The 24,675-nt window shown below is 30.3% G+C and overlaps 1 protein-coding gene across 1 annotated transcript in view; it reads left to right on the top strand.

Moving 5' to 3' along the window:
* Nucleotides 1-24,469, top strand: part of LOC117171609 — a 117,981-nt gene extending 93,512 nt beyond the window's left edge. Inside the window, exons 7-9 of the mRNA XM_033359062.1 lie at nt 15,989-16,138; nt 16,404-16,546; nt 22,301-24,469. Coding sequence (XP_033214953.1) covers nt 15,989-16,138; nt 16,404-16,546; nt 22,301-24,271 — 2,264 coding nt within the window. The 3' untranslated portion in view covers nt 24,272-24,469. The remainder of the gene's footprint in view (nt 1-15,988; nt 16,139-16,403; nt 16,547-22,300) is intronic.
* Nucleotides 24,470-24,675: the final 206 nt, after the last annotated feature.

The following is a 24,675-nucleotide window of genomic DNA, read 5'->3' as shown; positions in this document are numbered from 1 at the left end:
CTTTAAAATATTTCAAAGAATTAAAAAAAAATTTCGATGAATTTGAAATATTTTAGGGTATTTTGAAAAATTCCAAGGAAATTTGAATATCTTCCAATAATTTGACGGTACTCCAAAGGGCTTAAAATATATTAGGGTATTTTTTAATTAACAAGGACTTAAAGACCTTTCAAAAGTTAAAAGGGATTATAAATATTTTAGGGTATTTTAAGAGATTCCAAGGTTTTGAATGATTTTGAGGGATTACAAAAAATCGTTGGGTGTTATAGAATTCCCAAGGATTTTAAATATATTTTTGGGTATTTAAAACAATTTCAAGTCATTTTTAAAAGCTTTGGAAAGTTTCAAGGGATTTCAAAGATTTCAAAGAATATGATATAGAATTTAGGGTATTTTAAAAAATTGCAGAGAATTCTCAAGAGCTTTATGGAATTTCAAGGGGTTTCAAAAGATTTTAAAATATTTGAAATATTGTTGGATCTTTACCAAAAATTCAAGGCATTTTTAAAAAGCTTAAAAAATATTACAGGATTTCCAAGGAAGGATTTTAACGATTTCATAGAATTTTGGAAGATATTTTATTAAATTTTCCAGAATTTTAGGGTAAAATCTTCAGATTTCGTGAAATTTCACGGAATTTTCTAATATTTTAATTGATTTCAAATAATTGTTTCACAAGAATAGATGGCTTTTGTTGAGTTTCAAAGATTTTAACAGATTTTCATATATGTTTTGAACTCACTGCCTTTGGAATTTACCCTGAATTCTAATTAATTTATCTTTAATTTCTTTAAATTCTTTTGAATTTTTTGGAATTGTCTTGTTTTTTTAATCAACTTGAATTCCTCTAAATCCACTCTAGTTTGATTGAAATCGATGGTATTTTTGAATTTTTTCCCAATTTATTTGATTTTTTTTTAATTTAACATAAATTGTTTTGAAGCCTTATGAATCGAATTAAAAAAAAAAAACATAGGTCACTCTGTCACTTTTTTCAAATAAATTAAGTTGTAGCAGCCCTGAGACTAATACATTTTTTACAATAGACTAAATTTTAGTCACAAGACTAGAATTTTTTGTATGAAAATTTCATACAAATTTTATAAAAATTATTAAGTTGGAAATCGATAAACATGTTGAGGAACGCTATCCTTGATTAATAATATGCACTTAAATTTTTTGCTAAATACTTTATTATATTTTTTAATAACTATTAAATACAAGAATGGATCACTAAATCTAAAAGCTTAATGCGAGGCAGTTATAATTAATTTTTCATTCTAATTTTGAGAATTTAAATTATTAAAGTTAATTTTTCAACTTGTCATTATTATTGATTAATTAAAATTTTCGAAAAATAAAAATATTCCAACAATTGTTTTATACAAAGAAATTAATTCTGAATATATTATACCATCCTCCTTATTAGCAAACATTTATTTCTACACTTATTTGCGAAAATTTAAAACCGGTTTTTTACAACTTGGCGTAAGAAATCCATGATTTTTTAGCCAAGCCGTGAATTTTGAAAATAATATTTTCATTCTCCCAATCGTTGAAACATAATACTTAAAAGTAACTTAATATTTTGTTTGATAAGTGTTTGCGAAGGTTTATTCCTTATTTTTGTTACATAAATCTACCAATTGGTATGGTTCGGATTTTAATAACAACAAAACTTAAAAAATTGAAATTCAAACTAGAAAAAATTGTAAAGTTTTCATTCAGAAAATAAAAAATTGAATAATTATTAATTAAAGCTTTATACTTTGAAAATTTCTAATTAATAGCTTTTGAAATTGAACAATTTCTAATTTTGTGAATCTCTATTAAAATATTCTAATTTTTCAAATTCTAATCCTAACAGTTAGCCATTTTCAATTTGAAAATGTTTAAAATCCATTAATTTCAAATTCAATTAGTCTTTACATTCTTTTCTCTGTTCTGCCTTTTTAAAAAAAGAATTTCTCTTTTTTTACCTGTTTTCGAGAAACTTCCACATTTTCTCCTTTTTTCGCTTAAATGCAAACTGAATTAATAGAACCTAATAATAAAATCTAACTGCATATTTTTGGTTAAAAGTTGATTATTTTCGGTTAAAAATTCGACCATTTCGTTGAAAGTTATATTGAAAATTCAACTATTTTGTTAAAAAGTCATCTTTTTATTGAAAAATTACCTGTTTTGTTAAACATTCGCCTTTATGGATAGAAAATTCCTTTGAATTTGACTGTTTAGTTAAAAATTACACTTTCTTTTTTAAAATTCAAGTATGTACTTAGTAATAATTGATCTTTCTTGGTTAAAAACGATCTATTTAATGAAAATTTAACTAATATTTGGCTGAAAATTTAACCATTTTGTCCAAAATTCGTCTTTTGATTAAAAGTTAAAATATTTTTTTTTGTGAATTGCAACTATTTTCTTGAAAAGTCAACTTTGTTCATTGAAAATTTTCTTTTTGTCTTAAAAGTTTAATTGTTTGGTTGAAATTTAATCTTTTTTCTTCAAGAACTCGACAATTTGGTTGAATTTTCGACTATTTGGCTAAAAATTTATCTTTTTTGTTCAAAATTCGTCTCTTTTTCTTGAAAGTTTTGAAGTATTCGATTTTAATTGCAACTGTTGGGTTGAAACTTTTTTAAATTTACCTATTTGATTGAAATAATAATCTTTCGGGTTAAGAAGTTAACTGTTTTCTAAACCATTCGATTTTTCAACATTAAAAACTGAACTCTTTTGTTAAAAATTCATCTTCGTTGGCTTAAAACGACCTATTTGTTGAAAATTCAACTTTTCAAGCTGATAATTTTACTGTCTTCTCATATAGCCAATTATTTTGTCAAAAAATCAAACTGTTTTATTGAAATATTGTTTTTCTGGATAGAAAATTCTTCCTTATGGATTAAAATTTGTCTCGAAAATTAAAGTGTATTCTAAAAAATTCGTCCTTCAGCTTGAAAATTATTATTTAAAAAAAATTTAAGTATTTGCTTGAATACTCATCTTTTGTTGCTAAAAATGATCTTTTTTGTTGATAATTCAACTGTTAGGTTGATAATTAAACTTCCTTTGAAAAAATCTTCATTTTGGATTGAAAATTCTACTATTTGGTTGAAGTTTAATCTTTTTTGTTTGAAAATTCGACTATTTCGTTGAAAATTCAATTGTTTGGCTAAAACATCAATGTCTTATTTACAAATTCGTCTTTTGTGTTTAAAAGCTCTCAGCTGTTTGTTTGAAATTTTTGTTGTCTATATCAACTATTTGATTGAAAAATAATCTTTTGAGTTTCAAAGTCAACTGTCTTAAAATATTCGGCTGTTTAACTTGAAAACTCTACTCTTACCTTCAAAATTTGTCTTGAGTTTAAAATTCGTCTTTTTGGATTGAAAAATAAACTATTTTGTTATAAATTCGATATATTTTGACTTGAAATCTAAAAAATTTTGTTTTATTTTATTATAAAGAATGTATTCCCCTATTATTCGCCTATTTTCGTTAAAAAATTTAGATATTTGCCCTGCTTTGAGAGCATTTTGGAATATGAAGTTTGAATGACTAAAAAATGAAAAATTAACTCTAAATTATATTGTTATAAAATTTAAAATGTTCAAAATTAATTTTCCTGAACTTCAAAATCATCGTAAATTATAAGCTTAACTTTAAACTTTATTTTGATTGTGCAACGAATATTTGAAAATATATATGAGAATTATGGGCTCTGCATTTCTGAACAAATAATGTTATTATTTCAGCCATTCAGTATTTGATACTTCTTTCTCGTTATCTTTAAGAATTGAATGTGACTTTGTGTGGTCTTTTTTCGAAATTCCATTTGAAGCTGGATTCATAATCCTTCAAGCTGAATGACTATTGTTGAAAAATTGTTCTAACATTGAAGTTTATTTTGTTTGCACAGAGAATATATAAAAACGAATGAAAATTATGTACTCTATATTCCTTTCTTTTTCGTTATCTTTCTAAATTTAATGTGACTTTTTGTGGAATTTTGTAGAAATCCCATTTTGAACCCAGATCCATAATCCTTTAAGCTTAATGGTTATTGTTAAAAAATTGTGCTAACATTAAAGTTTATTTTAAGTTTATTTTCGCTCTTTCAAAACCTAATGTTAATTTTTGGTGGACTTTCCGAAATTCGATTTTGAATCCAGATTTCGAATCCTTCAAACTAAATGGCTATTGCTAAAAAATTGTGATGATATTAAAGTTTATTTTGATTTTGCAAAGAATATTTGAAAATTAATAAGAATGATCTGCTCTATATTCCTAAACAAAAATGTTATTATTTCAGTCACTCAGTGCCTGATACTGCTTCTTTCATTATCTTCCAAAATTGAATGTGACTGTTTCCCTTATTAATGGTCAGGGAAAATGAAAAATGAGTCAGGGAATAATCAGGAATGGCAGAGAACTTGACAAAATTTCACACAATTCCTAGAATACTGCAGCGATCGGAGAGTTGAAAACGAACGATTAGGTCGACTATTTTTAATATTACAGTGATTTCGATTAGCCTTTAATATGAGAATTTTTTCGCACCATTGGCCAGGCCAGTGCCAATTACGTACGCATATACGCGTGCGTGCATTTTATGTGCCTACACTGAGTGAGGTTAGGTGCGGGCTGGATTTTCCAGGGTTTTCCCGGGGTTGCGGTAGTTCGAGGGGGCGGGGTGCCGGATGGATGTGTCGGGAGGATTGCAGGGGGTGGCAGAAAGAGAGAGAGCGTGCGAGTGACGGCGAACGAGAGAGAAGGATAGGTGGTTAGGAGTGGTTGGTTGGGTGGGTTATGGGTGCGGGGGGAGGAGGAGGAGGCGGAGGCGGGGGAGGAAAGCATGACGCGAGGGAGAAACTATAATGAGTGGTGCGCGTGAGGGAGAACGGGATAAAAAGGGGTGAAGAGGGAGGTAAAAAGGTTGGAAGCTGTGGCAACTGGAGGGAGAAGGGAAGTGGAATGTGATGCCAAGGGGGATTGAAACAGGAAAGAGAGAGCCATAGAGAGAAAGAGAGAAAATCAGGCATGGACGGTGTGGATAACAAAGCGGTGGGATCAGAGGAGAACGGAGGAATGGACTTGAATGTGGATTGAGAAGGATGGGTTAATTTGGAAAGGGTGATAGGGGGGGGGGGACGTACAATTTTGAATATAGAATCACTGAGTGTAAGAAAAATACTTTTTTAGGCATTCAGACACCCCAGTTTGATATTGTGTTAGGTAATGCTGAAAACAAGTATACGAAAGAGTAAAACTGAAAGTTAGAGGGGTGTATGAATGATGTGAGTAGAAAAATGGGGAATAAGCCTGGGGAAAGAACAATGAAAAGAGTTTATGGCTGATAATATGAGTGATGCTGTATACCATTTTTTGTTTTCATTTCAAATCTCTATTTTGACCTGAAATTGGGAATTTATGATTTGGAACAGGGAGTTTTTGTAAAAAAAAAAAACATAATTTAGAATTGGTTGAGGGAATCTTTCAAAAGAGTAATAATTCTGATTTGGAACAGTAAATTTTTCAAAAGAATTATAATCTTGCCTTGGAGCTGGAAATTTGCGAAAAGAGTTCTGATTCTGACTTCGAACATTGAATTTTTCAAAAGAATTAGAATTTTCACATGGAACTGGGAATTTTCGAAAAGAGTTGTGATTCTGATTGCAAACAGGGCATTTTTTTAGAAAACTTATAATTCTGACCTCGAACAGCAAATTTGCCAAAATAATTAAAATTCTGATTTGAAAGAAAAAAAATTCCAAAAGAATAATATTTCTGACTTGGAGCAGTGATTTATCCAAAAGAATAAACATTTTATCTTGGAACAGGGAATTTGCCAAAATATTTAAAATTCTGAATTGTAAAAGGGAACTTTTCCAGAAAATTTTTTATTCGGTCTTCGAAAAGTGAATTTTCCAAAATTTTTACAATTTTGAATTGAAACGGGGAATTTTCTAAAAGAATTATAATTCTGATTTGGAACAGGGAATTTGCCAAAATAATTAAATTCTGACTTGGAAGAAGGAATTTTCCAAGAGAATTCGAATTTTTACTTGGGATGGGGAACTTTTGAAAAGGATTATGATTCTGACATGGAAGAGGGAATTTGTCAAAAGAATTAAAATTCTTACTTGGAATAGGAAATTTTCAAGAAGAATTATAATTCGGACTTGGAATATTGAATTTTCCAAAAAAAATTACCATTTTTCTTAGAACGGAGAATTTTCGAAAAGTATTATGATTCTGATTTTGAACAGATTTTGTCTTAGAATAGTGAATTTTGGAGAAAAATTATGGTTTTGAGTTGGAACAGGGAATTTTCTAAAGGAATTAAAATTCTTATTTGCAAGAGGAACTTTCGAGAAGTATTATGATTCGGAATTGGTGCAGAGATTTTATCAAAAGAATTAAAATTCTGGCTTGGAAGCGGAAATTCTCGGCGAGAATTTTAATTCTGACTTGGAAGAGGAAATTTTCGAGAAGAATTATTATAATTCTGACTTGGAACATTGCATTTTTCATAATAATTGCCATTTTTATTTAGAACGGGGAACTGCCGAAAATAATTCTGATTCTGATTTAGAATAAATTTTTGAAAGAATGATAATATTGTGTTGTTTGAGGAAATATTCCAAAAAATAATGATTCTGACTTGGAACAGTGAATTCTCCAAAAAAAATACAATTTTTACTTGGAACGAAGGATTTTCTAAAAGGATTCTGATTTGGAACCGATTCTGTGTTATAATAGTTAATTTTCGAGAAAAAATCTGATTTTCATTTGGAACAGGAAATATTCCAAAATAATTCAAGTTTTTACTTGCAAGAGAATATTTTCGAGGAATAATCATAATTCTGACTTGGAACACTAAATTTTCCAGAAGATTTACAATTTTGACCTAGAACTGTGCATTTTAGAGAATAATTATGATTTTGGGTTGGAGCAGGGAATTTTCCAAAAGAATTAAAATTCTTACTTTGAAGAGGAAATTTTCGAGAAGAATTATCATTCTGACTTGAAACAGTGAATTTGACAAGAGAATTACAATTTTTGTTTAGAACGGGGAATTTTTAAAAAGAATTATTATTCTAATTTGGAATAGGGAATTTAAAAAAAAAACCTTCTTAAAGCATTAAATTTCTGCGTTTGTTTATGGAAATTAAAAAAAAGTATAATTATAAAACTGTTAAAGAATTATAATTTTTAATTTCGGACCGGAAATTGACGCAGAGAATAAGAATTTTGAATTTTTGATAGGGAATTTTAGTAAAGAACTATAATTTTGAATTTTGGAGAGGAAATTTTCAAGAAGAATTTTAATTTTGACTTTGGGACAGGGAATATTCTAAAAGAATTATAATTCTGGTATTGAACTGGTGAATTCCTAAAAGAATTCTAATTTTCATATCAGACCCATCGTAGAACATAAAGTTTTGTTAAGACAGGGAGTTTCTGTAAAAAATCAAAATTTCACTTGAAACAATAAATTTTGGACTTGGAACGAAAATTTTGAAAATGATTCTAATTCTGATTTAAAAGAAAGGAATTTAAAAAATCCTTCTACAGCAGAATTCTTCAGAATTTTCGACTTGCCTCTTTCAAATTTTCGAAAACGGAAGTTACCATATTTCTGAATTATAATAGAAATATTTGTAAATAAATGTAATTCTGACTTGAAACGGGGAATTTTGGGAAATAATTTTAATTGTGGCTTATAAAAAGGAAATTTACAAAAAAAATCCCTGTTTTAAGTCGGAATTCGCCAGATTAAAAAAAAATTCTAGTTTAAAAGTCAGAAATTGTTTGAATTTGAAAATTATTTTTTTGCAAACAAAAATTTGCAAGAATAAAGCTTCCCAATTCCAAATTTTAGATTAAAGGAATTTCCGGAAAAATTAATTTTTCTTTTGGAACATGGGGTTTCCGTTTAGTGTTCTAATTTAGACACTAAACAAAATTTTCTGTGAAAAAAGAAATTATATTTCTTTTACAAAATGATCTGTTCCAAATAAGAATTGTATTAAATTCTTACGCCCAAAAATTCTCCAATGTTCCAACTCAGAATTATTATTCTTTTCCAAAATTAACTATTCCAAATCAGAGATCTAATCTTTTAAAAGGTTTAGAAAAATTTTGAAACGTTTGAAATCTTTACAGCTCTTTTAAATTGACCAGGAAAATTAACAATTGACCGGAAGAAAGCTGGGAATTGAAAAGCATCCGTCGGGGAAACACTTTGTTTTTAGTTACGGAAAGTCGGTCTCAGACGTGAAAGGTGGAAATGAAGGGATGAATCTTCATTGTGTATCCTATTTCAGAACAAATTGCGAGTTACTTGATATTTTGCATTACATTATGCTCACATGGTTTTGAACTTTGGTTGTAAAGAAAAGCGTGCAAAAGCGATGAGGATCTGAATGTGCTGACGGATAGAATACGTGTCTTCCTCATCAGCGGAAATTCGCAACTTCATCGATACCTGTAGCCGAACGAAAAATTGTTGAAGCCAACTAAACGTCTCGGCGTAAAAAGGATGCAAGTAGGTGAAAAAGAAAAAGGAATAGAACAAGGAAAAATGTAGAAAGTAGAATGTAGAGGATGAGATAGGATAGATAGAAAGGAAAAGGTTACAGTGGCGAGGGGGAGCGCTGGTAACTATAATGAGTGGCGGCTACGAGGGTGAGACGTTGGCAAGTGGGTGGGTGGTTGGGTGGTTGGTCGAGGAGTGAGTGTGGGAAAACGTGTAGTTGCTTCCCTTTACTCCACACCGCCCTTTCTACGATCCACCAGCTACCCTCGTTCCATGGGGTGGAAGAGAGGCGGTGGGTGGTGGGTGGTTGGATGGATGGGACGGAATGGAAGGCAGGAGGGTGTGCGAGGGAGTAAAAAGGGAGCTAGGTAACACAGAAGGGGGCCGAAGGGAAGGGCGTCGAGGGGGTTGTCGCACGCCTATTCGCTCGATAGCAGCTTACAGTCCGTGCACGTTCACTACCCCTGGCATTTCGTGCCGTATCTGGTGGTTCGACCCAGGTTTTTCGACCCCGGTCATGGGGGTTTTCATGGTATAGTGCTCTAGTCTCTGCGGTTATCTGCGGTCAGCTATGCCTAGGGGGCCAGTTGTTTGGGTCCTACTATCCTTTCAGAGGATTGAGATGGATGAAAATTGATTTTCCAGGTGCGGTAAATTGTTGCTAGTGGACTCTTACACTATAGGGTACTACAGTTTTCATCGATTGTACCCTGTTTCTTTTATCTCACAGAAAATCCATGTACAGGACGGAAAGTTATTTTTTCCAACATATTCATGAAAATTGCGACTCTTCTACTGTAGGATTAGCGTGCAGAAATATGGTATTTTTGCACGCTAATCTCACAGTAGAGGAATTTGGAATTTTGCTCACGTGCGAGAAGTTATTCCACCCGTGTGAAGTTTGTAACACTCATAGAATAGTCAACTTCTCGCACTTGTTACACAATATATTATTAGATATTAGGAAATAGCTAGGTTTTTATAAGAATATAGATAGGGGGGGGGGGGTCTAAATACAAGTTTCTAACTGACCAACATCGTGACCGTTCCCTAGCTAAAGTGCTTCGTGTCCGTGATAAGTTTCTAGAATATTCTTGATGGCGTCATCAAATCATACTGTGTAATATGATTTTTTGACGTGATCGGGACCATTCGATAAAATTTCTAGAAACTTAGCACGGACATGAACCATTTCAGCTACGGAATGGTCTCAATGTTGGCAAGGTAGGAATTTGTATCTAGAAACGGCCTGTCAATCTACTTTTATTTTCTGATTATACAGACTTCCGTTGAGTCCGTATAAAGAATCAGGTGTCAGTTATTCTCGATATGAAATAAAATATATTTTTTAACAATTTCTACACAATAGTAAATATTATACAGAATTCCATAACGTTGATTTATTTGTGCTGCAGAATGGCCTGATTTTGTTTATTTGATTAGGAAAAGTCAAAATATCCAAATCGATCAAAATAGGCTTGATTCCATATACGGAAATACTGAAACCTGATTCTATAAACGGACTCGCACGAACTTATTCCATATTGTATGATGCAGTCGAATTATAATAATCGGAATATCAGGGTGTCTAGCGACCTTGAAAACCTGGAATTATTCTTGAATTTTTTAACCTTGCAAACCTGGAAGTCTCCTTGAATTTTCCATAAGAACCTTGAATTTGATTTTTTAATTATTAGTTTATAAAACCTTTTCTTTTTTTTGAAATCCGAAGAGTAATTTAAATCTGTTAGTCTTTTAATATTTCGTATTATCTTTGAGTATTTTCGTGTTTAAAATCCAGTAAAGAATGTTTAAATATACATTTTTCATGATAATAAATTTACAATTGCTAAAAATTATTACATAGTTGAAAATGCCGATGTTACTTCAGTTTCAGTATTAGCATTTTCAAGGGGTTGACTACTTTATTTTTGTGTTTATCGTTTTTATCTCCAGTGGTTTCCAAGGACTTTAAAAAGATCTCTGAAAGATTTTAAATATTTCAAAAGGTTTCAAAATATTTGAGCAGACTTCAAAATATTTCACGAAGATTGCAATTAAATATATTTCAAAAGGTTTAGAATCATTTTAGCAGACTTCAAAATATTTCACAAATATTTCAGAAAGATTTCAAAGCTTTCAGAAGGCGAATTTTCTATGTGTACAATTTTCGATGCCAAGTAATAATATGAAATCGTATTTGAGAAAAAATAATTTTTGATTTGTTAGGATTTTTTAAATATCAACGAAAGTAATTACATGTTTTAGATTTAGTTAATGGGACAACTATTTCAAATTTTAAAAAATATATTCGACAATTTTTTCTCATTTTGTCTCATTTCCATTCAAACAAAAACAATTAATGGAATAAATTGTAATACATATTTGAAAACTAAACAAAAGTTTCAATTTTTTAAACTCTCTAACAAGTTTTGAATTATTCAGATTTTAAAAATTTGCAACCTTTCCGTGAAGGCCAAGAGTGATATCTAATTTCTTGATTTAATTATGGGTTATGCTGATAGGACACCACAATTTTTCCACTTTTAAGAAAGTAGTTGAATAAAAGTGAATTTTCAACAAAATACTTGAATCCTCAAATATGATGAATTTTCAACGGAATTGATATTTCACCAAAAACATAAATATTCAACCATAAAGACACATTTTCTACCAAAAAAGATGAATATGAATTATCGAAGAAAAAGTTTATTCACAATCAATCAGTTGAATTTTCAACAAAATATTTCGATTTTCAGTTTAAAAGATTACTCTTTGAAAAAAGAAAGCGAATTTTCAACTAAAATTATGAATCTTGAACCAAAAAATTAATCTTTTAAGAAAGTTGATCATCTTTGCAAATAAGTTGAATTCTCAACCTAAAAAGACAAGTTTTTAACGAAAAGTGCAATATTTGATATGTCAACAATGAAGGATTTTAATCAAAAATACAAAGCAGTTGGATTTAACCAATAAAGACTAATTTTCAACAATAAAATGTGAATTTTCAATAACAAATTCAATTCTCAACAGAAATAGATTAATTTTGAAACAGGCAGTTACGTTTCCAACAAAAATGTGGGAAATTTCTATAAAAAGAGATGGATTTTAAAACCCAAAAGATGAAAGTTCAACAAAATAATTATATTTCTAATGAAAAAAATTGTCAAGAAAGGAAAAAAAATGTTATCTAATTTTGAATTTTCAAGCCAAAAATACGAATTTTCAAAAAACCTGTTAAATTTTTAACCAATCAGTATTACCTTTTAACAAAATTATTGAAATTTGAACAAATTAATACAATTTTAAACCAAATAATAGATTATTCCCTTGTTTGGTCTAGGCGCTTAGACTCTGTTATAATAAATGGGCATTTGGATAATTTAATGGATTAAAGAAGAACATTTTAAATAACCATTAACCCTTTCACGATCCAGTCAAAGCCCGTCGAATAAAAATTCTGAAAAATTTTCAGGAATAATGTATGTATTACGTTCTGATTGATTTTGAAATATATATTTTTTTCATTAAAAATTTTTTTCTTATTTTCTCCGTTTTAATTGAATATAGGATATCCTATAACCACTCCTCGAGCTGCGGAATAGTTTACTTTGGTTTAATCCTCGTATTTATTTTTTAAATTTTCAAGCTTGTTACATTAAAATCAAGAAAATCGAAAATATTGTACGTTGTTCAGCCGTCCAGCTGCAACAGTGGCCGGTTTTGTAATTCCTAGAATTGCTAGCCCCCGCAGTTTCTCAGGATGCAGGGCGAGAGGTGGTTGCGACTCTCGCCTCGGAAGGGCCACAATGCGCGATTACCCAGTCGAGTATATTGCGCATTATTATGCATTCGTATTGGAAACGGTTCAGGCTGCCCTGACTGTTTATTTTTCGATTCCCTGATTTATTAATAAGACTATTTGCAGTAACTCCCGACGCTGTTACTAAATCGGTGTTGTGGTGTATGTAGTCTCTGACCTTGAAACAGAATATGCCCAGAATCGGGAGTTGAGTACTTGAAAAATGTTCTGACACTATCTTGAAACTTTTTTTCTTTAATGTTTGTGTTAGAAAAACTCCTTGTAATGTAATAATTAGAAGCAGTTGAGTTCAAGTGATGCAAATCTGTTTAAAAAGAATAATCCCTTATGAAGGCCGTGAGACTTTCTCGTGTTCGCCGAGAATAAACTATTCGTATCAGAAGAAAGTGGTTGGGTAAAGTTTGAAACTTGGAACGCACTGGAAAAAGAAAGTTAGCTTAGGTTAGCGTCGTTGGAGGGTCGCGTTAGCTTCGATAAACTTTGTTCGATCGGCCGTTCGTCTTCTTACCCCCCCCCCCCTCCCTTCTTTCCTTTTTCACGGGGTAAACGCGGAAAGCGTATACGCTCTCCACCGTTAACTTTGTTCCCAAGTTCTCCAAGGTCGTAGGTTCGCAGTAGGTCGCTCGCCCGAATGACTTTCAGTTGCGTCATAAATCTAAATGCTCGCGAGGTCCTTGCGACAGTTTCAATTCAATAAGCGACCTCAAACGAAACGATTGCGCAAAAAAAGTAGAGTTGTAAAATTCTCAATCTTTCGTCATGAAGTAGTTTAGAAATGGTAGAGAAAACCATTTCATCAATGTCAAAAATGTACATGGAAAACAATTTAAAATGCATATTGTATTGAAGCAAGGTGTTTGTAGGTCAGGGAAAACCTCGAAATTGGACAAAATTAGGAATTTGGACAAAAATATGTTTCAAAAGTCAGGGAATTTCTAGATTAGATTGATTTTTTATTCCGTTTTCGGGTGTCAACATATCTAAAATCCTTTCTTACCGCAGCAAATCACAGCCCTTCCTAAATTTCCAATTACCCCAACTTTCATAATAAGCCTCCAACCGATGCCTGGCGAACTCAATCCTGTATTTTTTTAATTTCTAAAATCCCCCACCGTCTGCAGCCAGATTGCGCTCGCATTCGCCTGGACATTTGGCCAAAGAAGTGGAAAACTGCAAAAAAATACATTCGATAGCTTCGATTGACTGTATGCATTCCTCCGTATTAAATCTTCTGTGAGACAATAGTCAAGGAATTTTAATAAGAGGCAATTTATATAACTTTCAAGGATAATACATTTTAATTTTTTCATTCGTGATTCATTCTGAACCAATCTATTTAGATTATTACAATTTCAAATAGGGAAAGAAACAATCTAAAAATCCATACATTTCTAAAATAGCTAATATTTAAAGCACTCTTTTTACAAAAATGTAAATGAAAAAACATTTCTTTCAACAAATGAAGTTAAAAATTGTTTGGCCTCAATTAAAAGAAATTTAATTTTTAAATATTTTAAATACTTTTATAAAAGATTCTATGTTCCAAATTAAGAAGATGAAGAGTCTGTTGTTTGATTTTTTATTGGTGTTTTAATGATCAGGGGAAATGAAAAATTGGTAAGGGAAAAGTTTTGGCAATTTGAAAGTGAAGTTTGCTGACCACTCTGATGTAGTAATATTCTTGTTAGTATTGTATTTGCCCTTTATTTGAATTTCTATACCTTTCTTTTCAGTTACTCCCACCTGCCAATTATATTTTTAGTTAAAAATTTTATTTTTTGGTATTTTGATGTTGAAAACTCAATTAATTTTTTTTCTTGAAAATTCAAATATATTTGTGAAAATTCGTTATTTTGGCTTAAAAATTCATCTATTTTGGTGAAAATTGTATCTGTTTTGGTTAAAAATGCAACTATTTGGTAGAAAATGAATCTTCTTTGGTTAAAGATTTAAATGTTTTGATTGAAAATTCATATTTCTTGGTTGATTTTAACTGTTTTTTTTTATTTAAAATAAAAATATTTTTTGTTGAAATGTCTTCTATTACATTATTCCTTGAGAAATCGTTTTTTTCTTTGTTAAAATTCAATTAGTTGGTTGAAGGTTGAACCATTGTGTTAAAAAATCCTTTTTTTTAAACACATCTCTGGTTGAAATTTATTTTTTGTACTTGGTTGACAATTAATTTTTTTAACAAAAAAGGTAACTATTCAATTTTTTTTTTGAAAATTGATCTTTTTTAGTTGGAAATTAGCATTTTTTATAGAAAAATAATCTTTTTGGTCGAAATTTCCTAATTTTTTTTCGTTCAAAATTCAATTTCAAAGTTGATCTATTTTGTTAACAATTCGTTTTTTAATTTTAACAATTCATTCTTTCATTGTTGAAAATTTATCATATTATTTGAAAATTTATCTCTTTGGTTTAAAATTAAATTATCTTGTTGAATGTTCGCCCTTTTGGTAGAAAATTAATATTTTCTGCTTTAAATTCAACTGTTTTATAGTAAAATGATCCTGTTTAAATCAAAATAAAACTATGTATTTTGTTAAAAATTCATTTTTTGTTGCACATTCATCACTTTAGTTAGAATTCATCTCTAGTTGAAAATATGCGTATTTGTTTATTCGATTTTGTGTTCCATTTTTGGTCGAAAGATCATTTTTTTATTTGAAAATACAACCCTTTGTTTGAAAATGCATGTGTTTTGTTAAAAACGCTTCTTCTATTTTTTCTAGTCGAAAATTAATCTTCTTGATTAAATGTTCGTCTTTTTGATTCCGGTTAAATATTTTGTGAAATATACATGTGTTTGGTTCAAAATTTAATTATTTGATTGAAAATTCAACTCTGGTTGAAAATTTAAATATATTGTTCAAAATTCGTGTATTTTTTGAGTTGAAGTATCAACTATTATTTGGTCTTCGTTAATAATTAATCTTTTTGTTGAAAATTCAATTGTTTATGGTTTCAGTTTAATTTTTTTTCTAAATTGTGACTACTTGGTTGAAAATTTATGATTGTAGGTAGAAAATTCCAGTATTTGATTAGAAATTCAATTATCATGCTGAAAATTCGTGATTTTTTTCTTAACATCTACTATTATATTTTTCTTCGATATTTCATCTTTTTGTTGAAAATTCAACGGTTTTTTTAAAGTTAAGGTTTTCGTTTAAAAATGTAACTATTTGGTTGAAAAACCTTTGTAGGTAGAAAATTCAAATATTTGGTTAAAAAATTAACTATTTTGCTGAACATTTTATTATTTTGTTGAAAATTCAACTATTTTGTTCAAAAGACATATTTTTCGTTAAAATAAGTAAATACAGGTAAATAAATTGGAATTTTTAAAAATTTTATCCTGAAATATTTTTAGTCTGTTTATAAAAGATTCAATGTTAAAAATGTTACAAGATTAAAATTCTGGTCTTGGAATACAATTTGGTCAGGAAAAGTAGAAAATTGGTCAGGAAAAACTCAGGGAATTTTGAAAATGAAGTATTGAGGCCACTCTGTACAATAATTCACTTGATATTGTTCTTTCAAAAGTAGAATTTCTTATCCTTTTAAAATAAGTTTTACGTGCGACTGATTAGAAATATACTTTATTCTTTTTTTAGGGAAATGTCTACATCTGAGCGGACTTACTCCTGAGCCCTTGACGGCCGACGATGATTACAAACTCCTACGTCTTGGGATTGGTTTCACAAATATGGTAGCACGTGCTACGAAAGGTAGTGCGGACCTTACAAGAAAAGAAATCAAAGAAGGTTCGTGTGGTTAAGAAATAAGAATCGACACAAAATTTAAAAACTACTACTTTTTCTCCTTTTAAACAACAATGAAATTTCTAAAACAATGCTGTTCTGTTCAATATTGTTTTTAAATTAAATATTATATATATATATATTCCCGATAAAGTAAAGCTCAATTTTTCGATTACAAGAGTTATTAAAAATCGCCAGCTTTTCAACAGTGAAGTAATTTAAGCATGCCTTGCAACGATTTTTTTTTTTGACATGCTTTAATTTTTAGGAAGTCACGTTCTGCTAGAAAAATTACGAAAGTACAAGCCTAAGATTGCAGTGTTCAATGGCAAACTGATTTATGAGGTGTTTTCTGGTAAAAAGGAATTTGGATTTGGGAGGCAGCCGAATCTCGTTGATGGAACTAATACCGTAAGCTTCTTTAATATTTCTTTTTAATAAAGAATATGGGCCTCACAGACCTGTCCCTAAAATCCCCTATTGTACCTTAAATTAAGATAAGGTCCCTAAAGTACCCTATTTTCAATATTTGGTCCCTATGGTACCCTGTATGCAACCCATAATGTAACTTCTACCAATGCCAATTTTTTTCAATAAATAATCTCATTGGTTAATATATTTTTTTAAATTGACTTCAATTCTTTCGAAATATTTTTGGCTATTTTTAAAGATTCTAATACATTTTTAATAGATTTCAATCATTTGAAGGGATTTTCAAGATTGTAGGGTGTTTTTAAAACTTATAAGGCATTTTAAATTTCTCAATGTATTTTAATACATATTTCAGGAAATGTCATCATAGCATTTTGCGAGATTTTATAATATTATGGTGGATTTCAAAGAATTTATTCACGAAAAGTGAACAGGGTGGCTGCTGGACCCGGAAAACCGCGAAATAACCATGAATTTTCTGAAACCGGGAAATGACTGTGAATTTATTTTTTGACCGGGAATTTTACGAATTTGCAGAACAAAAATTTGACCAAGTTTGATTTCAACAATCTTGTAAGTAAGTAAAGTATAAAAAACTGAAAAATAATTGATGTGACAAAAAGATTCTAAATCAGTTCGAAATTTGAGAATTTCCAGATTGTAACTGTTTGAATTCGAAAGTCATCAGACGAATTGAGATTAATATAATATTATTTATTCCGATAATTTTATTTGAAAATAACAATTTTAATGATTCATCAATAAAATGTTTTTAATTCAAAGTTTTAGGCCTTCCTTTATATTATTTTTTTTATATTAAATTGAATAAATAAATGAATATATTATTTTTATTAGTTGTCTTATCCATTAAAAATTTCATTGTTCATTTAAGACGAGTAAATTGAATACAATTGAATACCAAAATTTCGGTACGAATGGACCCATTTTTTCGGGTCACAAACTTCGTTCAAATGATTTGAAATCATTTCAAATTCTAAATTTAATTTATGGAAATTTAATTTTGAACATTTTTAAGGTCATTGCTTAATTCTTTAATTTAGAGCATTGAACATATTAACGTGGATTTATATTTTTGGAATTTAATCTGAATCTTTGAACTCTATAATTTATAAAAGTTCTAAATTTTGCAGTTTATCTGAATTTCATTTTAAAAAATGCAATTGAAATGTGTTAGTAACTTCCATTTCATACGTGTAAATTTAATTGGTTGTTTATTGTTTATTCCTTTAAATGCAAAAATATTTAGAATAGAGTTCGATTTTTTAAATTTCATTGACCGTGAAAAATGCTTGCGAACCGGGAAAAAAACCGTGAAATGACCGGGAATTTTTTTCTTCGATTAAAACGGCCACCCTGAGTTTTTTTAATTATTTCGAATTTGTTAATCGATTGATAATATGGTAAAAGGATTGGAAACATTTAAACGCATTTTTTCAAATTCCTTGCCATTTTCAAGATATTTAAAAAATGTCAAGGGATTTCAAAAGATTATAAAGGATTTAAAATAGTTTAGGTTATTTTGAAAGATTCCAAGTAATTTTTTTATTCATTTCTATAGTTTAATAGAATTTTTAAGGATTTGAAATATTTTAGAAAATTTTTTAATATTCAAGGAATTATTAATTAATTTAATTAATTTGAATGGATTCCATTTTCAGATATCAAGATATTTTAATATATTTTCCAGAATTTCAGGAATTATTATCATAAAATTTCACGGGATTTTTCAATATTTTACTGGATTTCAAAGGATTTAAAATTTCTAATATTTTAAAAATATTTTAGGGTAAATAATTTCCTAGTATTTCGAAGATATGTGAACGATTTTACAGGTTTGAAGACATTTAAAAATATTTCGTAGGGTTTCAAACATTTTAAGAGTTTTGGAATTAATTTTTGGAATTCACCCTGAATTCTTATTAATTTATCCTGATTTTTTTTTATTATTGAAATTCTTTGGATTTTTTTATTTTACATGAATTCTACTAAATTGCTTTAATTTAAAGGACTTTTGTTGTACCTTTTAACAGTATTTATTTATTTATTTGATCCTGAGAATCAATTAAATAAATGATCAAAGTATTTAAAACAATTGAAGGTATTTTTTCAGATTCATTGGCATTATTAAGAACTTTAGAAAAATTTGAGGGATTTCAAAAGATTTTAATGGATTTGAAATATTTTAGGAAATTTTAAGCGATTCCCAGAATCTTTTTTTTTATTTCAATAGTTTGAAGTGGTTTCATTGACTGAAATATTTTTGGGTATTTTAAAAGATTCGAAGGCATTTCCAAGAGATTTAAATAATTTCAAGGAATTTCCAAGGATCTTAATAATTTTAAGAACTTTTAATTTTTGAATGGATTTCAATTAATTTATTCGCAAGAAGTCAGAGATTTTGTAGAATTTCAAAAATTTGAAGAGATTTTTAAACATTTTTTTCAATTCATTTGGAATTCGCCCTGAATTCTTATTAATTTATCCTGAATTCTTTAAAAAAGAATTGAATTTATCTAAATTCACTCGATTCAATTAATTTTTTTCATATTTTTAAATTGTTTTTAATTTACTTAATTGCTTTTTAAATTCATCTTCATTTTTAATGAAATACATTAAACTGTTCTCATTTTCTTTAAATTTCCCTAAATTTACTTCTTACTCAAAATTTATTATAATCAAACGATTTTTTTCGATTTTTAAAATTATTCCAATTCTTTAGAATTTATAACTTGAGTTTTTTGGTAGTCATTAGTCACTTCTTGTATTACAAATTAGATGGGGTTCAAAGATTTGAAAAGATTTGATTATTTTAGTGAATTTAGGTTGAATTCTTTTAAATTTATTGGAATTTTCTTGCATTTTGTAATTTACTTGAATTCTTCTAAATTCACTTAAATCTATTTAAATCAATAGATTTTGTTTTTAATTTTTAAAGTTTTTATTTAATTGATCCTAAATTCTTTTAACCTTATCTTTAATTTATAGACATTAAATCAAATTATTTTTTATTCCCTGGAATTGTTCTAAGCTCATTTCAAAGTTACTGAATTCAATTAAGTTTCTTCATACTTTTAAATTAGTTTCAATTCATTTGAACTTTTTTAATGCACCTTATATTTGTATGAATTTCATCGAATTCTTCTCGTTTATCTAAAATTGATCTGAATTTATTTCAATTTTACGAAAATCAATGGAATTTTCTTGATTTTAAAAATGTTTTCCAATTTATTTGAATTCTTCGGAATATAATTTTAATTGTTTTAAGGTCTTATAAATTTATTCTGAATTCATTTCAATTCTTTCGAATTCTTTTGAATTTTTTAAATTCAATTGATAAATCATCAAACGGTTTGAAACATTTGAAGGTATATATATTTTTTAATTTTAAAATATTACCTGAAATGTTGTATTTACCTCAATAGTTTGAAGGGATGTCAAAGACTTTAAAATATGTTGAGGTATTTAAAAAGATTCCTAAGAATTTAGAAGAGATTAAAATTATTTCACGGGATTTATAATTGTTTTAATCATTTAAAGGAATTTTTATTTATCCTGAATTCTTTTAAATTTTTTTGAATTCTTCGAAATACTCTAAATTCAATGGATTTTAAAAAAGTTTTTGTTTAATTAATCTCAAAAACGATAAAACCCGTCATTAATTTCTAGGCATTTTATAAAATTGTTTGAATACCCTTTAATTTTTGTAATCTCATTTCGAACCTACTCAATTCAACGCATTTTTTTACATTTTTGAATTTTCTCCCTTTTTTCTCAATTCTTTTTAATTTTAGCTTATTTTTATGAATTTCAATGAATTCTTCTAATTTCCCTTAAATTCCTCTAAATATACTTATATGTTACTGAGTAGAATACTTTTCAATTCTTTTTTTATTATAAATGAATAGGGTTTCAAGGATTTGAAGACATTTTAAATTATTTTTTTAAATTACCCTGAATTCTTATTAATTAACCCTATTCTAGTTGAATATTTGCCATTTTTCTTTAAAATAAAACTCTTCGGATAAAAGTTTTAATATTTTATAAAAAATTCTTGTTTTTTTGTTGTTGCTGATAATTAATTTTATTACCTGCACATTTAACTATTCCATTTTTTGTTCAAAATTGATCTGTTTTAGTTCGAAATTTAACAATTTGTTAGAAAATTGATCTTTTTTTAGTTTAAAATTCAACTGTTTCAGTTAAAGAATCATCATTTTAGTTTAAAATTAAACTAGTTGGTTGAAAGTTCAACTCTTTTGTTTCAAATTAAACCAAATTTTTTATAATTTCAACCGAGTAGTTGAGTTTTTAACAAAAAAGGTATATTTTGTAGCAAATAGATAAATTTTCAACTGAAAAAGATCAAATTTTAACTAAAAATAGAATAATTAAAATTTCAGCTAAAAAAACTAATTATCAACCAAGAAAAATAAGAATTTTCAACAAAATAGTTAAGTTTTTATTTGAAAATTCATCAATTCGAATTAAAGAATTCCCATTTTAGTTTAAAATGTAACTATTCGATTTTTGGTTGAAAATTTAATTTTGAACTAAAAAGTTCAAAGTGTAACGATATTCGATTGCAAATTTATCTTCTTTAGTTGAAAATTCAAATATTAGTTAAATTTGTTTAATTCCTTAGAATTCTCTAATATTTGTTTAGTTCTCTTGAATTCTTCTAAATTTACTCACTTCCACTTAATTCTATTTTTTGATTTTTAAAAAGTTTTTATTTAATTGACCACTGATATTTAATAATTTTATTTTTTTTATTTAAGTGAAGTCTTTATCCCTCATCTTAATTCTTAGGCATTTATTTAAATTCTTTTGAAATTACTCGAATTTTCTTAAAGTTAATTTCAAGTTTTCTGCATTCAACGATGTTTTTTCATAAAATTCATTAACATTTTTTTTAAATTACTCATATTTTTATGAATTTTCTGGAATTCTTGTTTATTTTAAATTCCTCTAAATTCGTTTTAATTTTACAGAAATCTATGGAATTTTTTTGATTTTTAAGATTCTTTCCAATTGATCTAAATTCTTTTTCGATTATAAATGAGTAGTGTTTAAAAGAAGAGATTTTAAATTGTTTGTTTAAATTCACCCTGAAGTCTTATTAATTAAAGCTAAGTTTTTTTATACTTTGGAATTTTCTGGAATATGTTTAGTTCACTTGAATTCTTCTAAATTTATTCAATTCTATTTAATTCTATGGATTTTTATTTTATTTTAAAGAAATTTTTATTTAATTGATCTTGAAGTCTTTATTCCTCGTCGTAATTCTTAGGCATTTATTTTGAATTAACTTGCATTCCCCTGAGTTGATTTCAAATTTTCTGAATTCAACGATCTTTTTTTATATAATTTATTTCAATTATTTTAAACCACCTTGAACTTTTACGAATTCGATTGAATCCTTCTTTATCATAAATTCTTCTAAATTTAATTCCAATTTTGCGGAAATCAAAGGAATTTTTGTATGTAAATTTTTTTTCCATTTCATTTGAATATTTTGAGTTTTTATTTGATTTTTTTTTAAGTTTTATCAATTTATCCTGAATATGTCATCCATTGAACGCGAAAAAAGTACCTTATAAGCGTGACAAAAAGTAACCTTTGGTCCCTATATTTTATTCCATGGATACTGTGAGGCCTGTGAGACTATTTGTCTAAACATTTTTTTATTTATTTTCTCTTTGATTATTACAGTACATGTGGGTGATGCCATCGAGTAGCGCGAGATGTGCTCAGTTACCCAGAGCCGCAGACAAAGTTCCGTATTACGCTGCTCTGAAAAAATTTCGTGATTACCTGAATGGAACCATTTCCCATCTCGATGAGTCTGACATTGTCTTTGCCGATTCGAAACTAAAGAAAAAGGATCAAGATCCAAGCGAGGAGAAGAAAGGACTCTTCAGCGATGATTTAACGAGGGACGGTGACAGCCGAATGACGACAGACTTGAATGGCGCATTGATCAAACAAGAGTCTGGTGCGATTCCCGGCAAGAAGAAGCGCGGTAGACCAAAGAAAATAAAGAATCCGGAAGATCAGCAGCAGACTCACCACGATTCGGAAAAAATCGATCCAAACGGTGAAGTGATAAAGAAGCGGCGCGGTCGGCCAAAGAAGATACACCAGCAGCAGAAGCAGCAAGAACTAGAAGCCAAAGAGAGAGAGCATCATCATCAGCAGCAGCAGCAGCATCAGATGATGGCGGCACACATAAACGACGGCTACGGGAATTCCCTGTCCAATTGTTTCTCACCTCCCCTGATGTCGCCGCCCAAGACCTTTGCTCACATGGCACCATACTCGCAAAACATGAACGAGCCGAGTTATTTTGGCCATGGAATGAACGACAGTCCCTACGGCATGAATCCAAAGCACAGTCCAGTTCATCTACAACAGCACTACAGCCAAAGTCCCAAATCCATGTCCCTCTCCTTCACACACTCGGACCTCTCCTCGGAAATCAATACAGCCATATCATCGGAAAATAATCTTGAACCCTCGCCCTTAACCTCGCCGAGTGTCGAGCACCCGGACTTTGAGCCGCCCAGCAGTATTTCTCAGCAGAACATGAGTAACGGACCTGGCTCGTACAATCCGGGTGGTAATGGTGACAGTACAGGCCATCACGGCAGTCCGGGCACACCGTCGCACTCGAGCTACACGAGCTACATGGGCTACCATGAACAGCAGCAGCAGCAGCAGACGCCCGACTCGCACAATCAGCATCCCCATCAAGCGACACCCACGCCCCTGAGTCAGACGGGCGACGAGCACTCGCACCATTCGCATCAAACACCGCCTCACAATCATCCGCACACGCCGACCCACTCGTCCATGTCGCCGCATCATCATCCGCATGAGTATGGCATCAAGAGGAACGGCAATCAAGACGTCGCGTCCAAGAGTCTGAGTGATTTGGAGTCGCTGGTCGATCAGATACCGAGTATCACCGATGGTGGCGGACAACGATTGCAGCATGGTCATCCCGGCATGTCGGACGAGTCGCTCGCTGAGAAAATGGAGGCCCAGCATCAGTCATATCTCTCGAGTTTCGGCAATTCCAACATGTCCAACTACAGTCCACCTCTGTCGCAGAGCAACAGTGTGTATCCTAGTCCTTTGCATCATTCGCCGGGCGATAATTACGGATCCTTGTATTCAATGAATGCGCGCCACGTGGAGGCTCAACAGCAGCAGCAACATCATCAGCAACAGCAGCAGCAGCAACAGCAGCAGCATAGCAAGTCCTACACAGTGGAAAATCTTGCATCGAGCAATTATACACCAAGTGTCAATCATCCAAATTCGTATCCAAACATCATACCGAGTCCTCACTATCCAATGGGATCGCCGAATGGTTATCTCTTCAGCGGTCTGGAATCTAGTCTGATGCAGCGTACTTATGGGATGGGAGGCATGAGCGGAATGGGAGGAATGCATCCCTCGCTGGGTCATATGTCCAATCCCTACTCGTACAATGGATCCTATTCGAGTTCGTTCGATGCCTATCCATCGCCTCCAGCTGGGATTCATGCACCAAGTGCTAATTATCCGAGTTACGGTGGACCTGGTGCTGGCACTCCTGGTCCCGGGAATTCTACACCGCCGTCTTACCTCCCACCTCATCACAGACCACCTGTCGACCTGGCCTATGATGGTGTATGATAATCAGTGTAAACGGAAGAAGACGCTGCTGCTGCTGCTGTTGCTGCTGATACTGATCGAGCTCCAGCTGCTGCTCCATGGAAGTATAATCTTTTTCTACGTATTTTTACACGTTGAACTCTGTCGCGCCCAATCGTTCTGGACGTGCGCTGAAAAGTGGTGGGTGTTGTTCTGAACTTGTGTATATAGAAAAAAAAAGAAAAAAAATGTGCTAGATAATGCCGCTAACCGAATTTTCGATTAAGTGTCAGATGAATTGTGTTTAGAATATTTGAGAGAGAGAAAGCGAGAGAGAGAGAGAGAGAGAGAGAGAGCTTGGTAATTGAGTTGCGAGGGAAAAAAGGGATTGAAATTCTGAATTGGAAATTAATATTCTGCAATTTTGTCGACTTTTTTTTTCTTTC

This window comes from Belonocnema kinseyi, chromosome 4 (assembly GCF_010883055.1).
Source record: "Belonocnema kinseyi isolate 2016_QV_RU_SX_M_011 chromosome 4, B_treatae_v1, whole genome shotgun sequence".
Classification (NCBI taxonomy): domain Eukaryota; kingdom Metazoa; phylum Arthropoda; class Insecta; order Hymenoptera; family Cynipidae; genus Belonocnema; species Belonocnema kinseyi.
The sequence above is the reverse complement of the archived record's forward strand: the minus strand, read 5'-3'. Positions and strand labels throughout refer to the sequence as shown.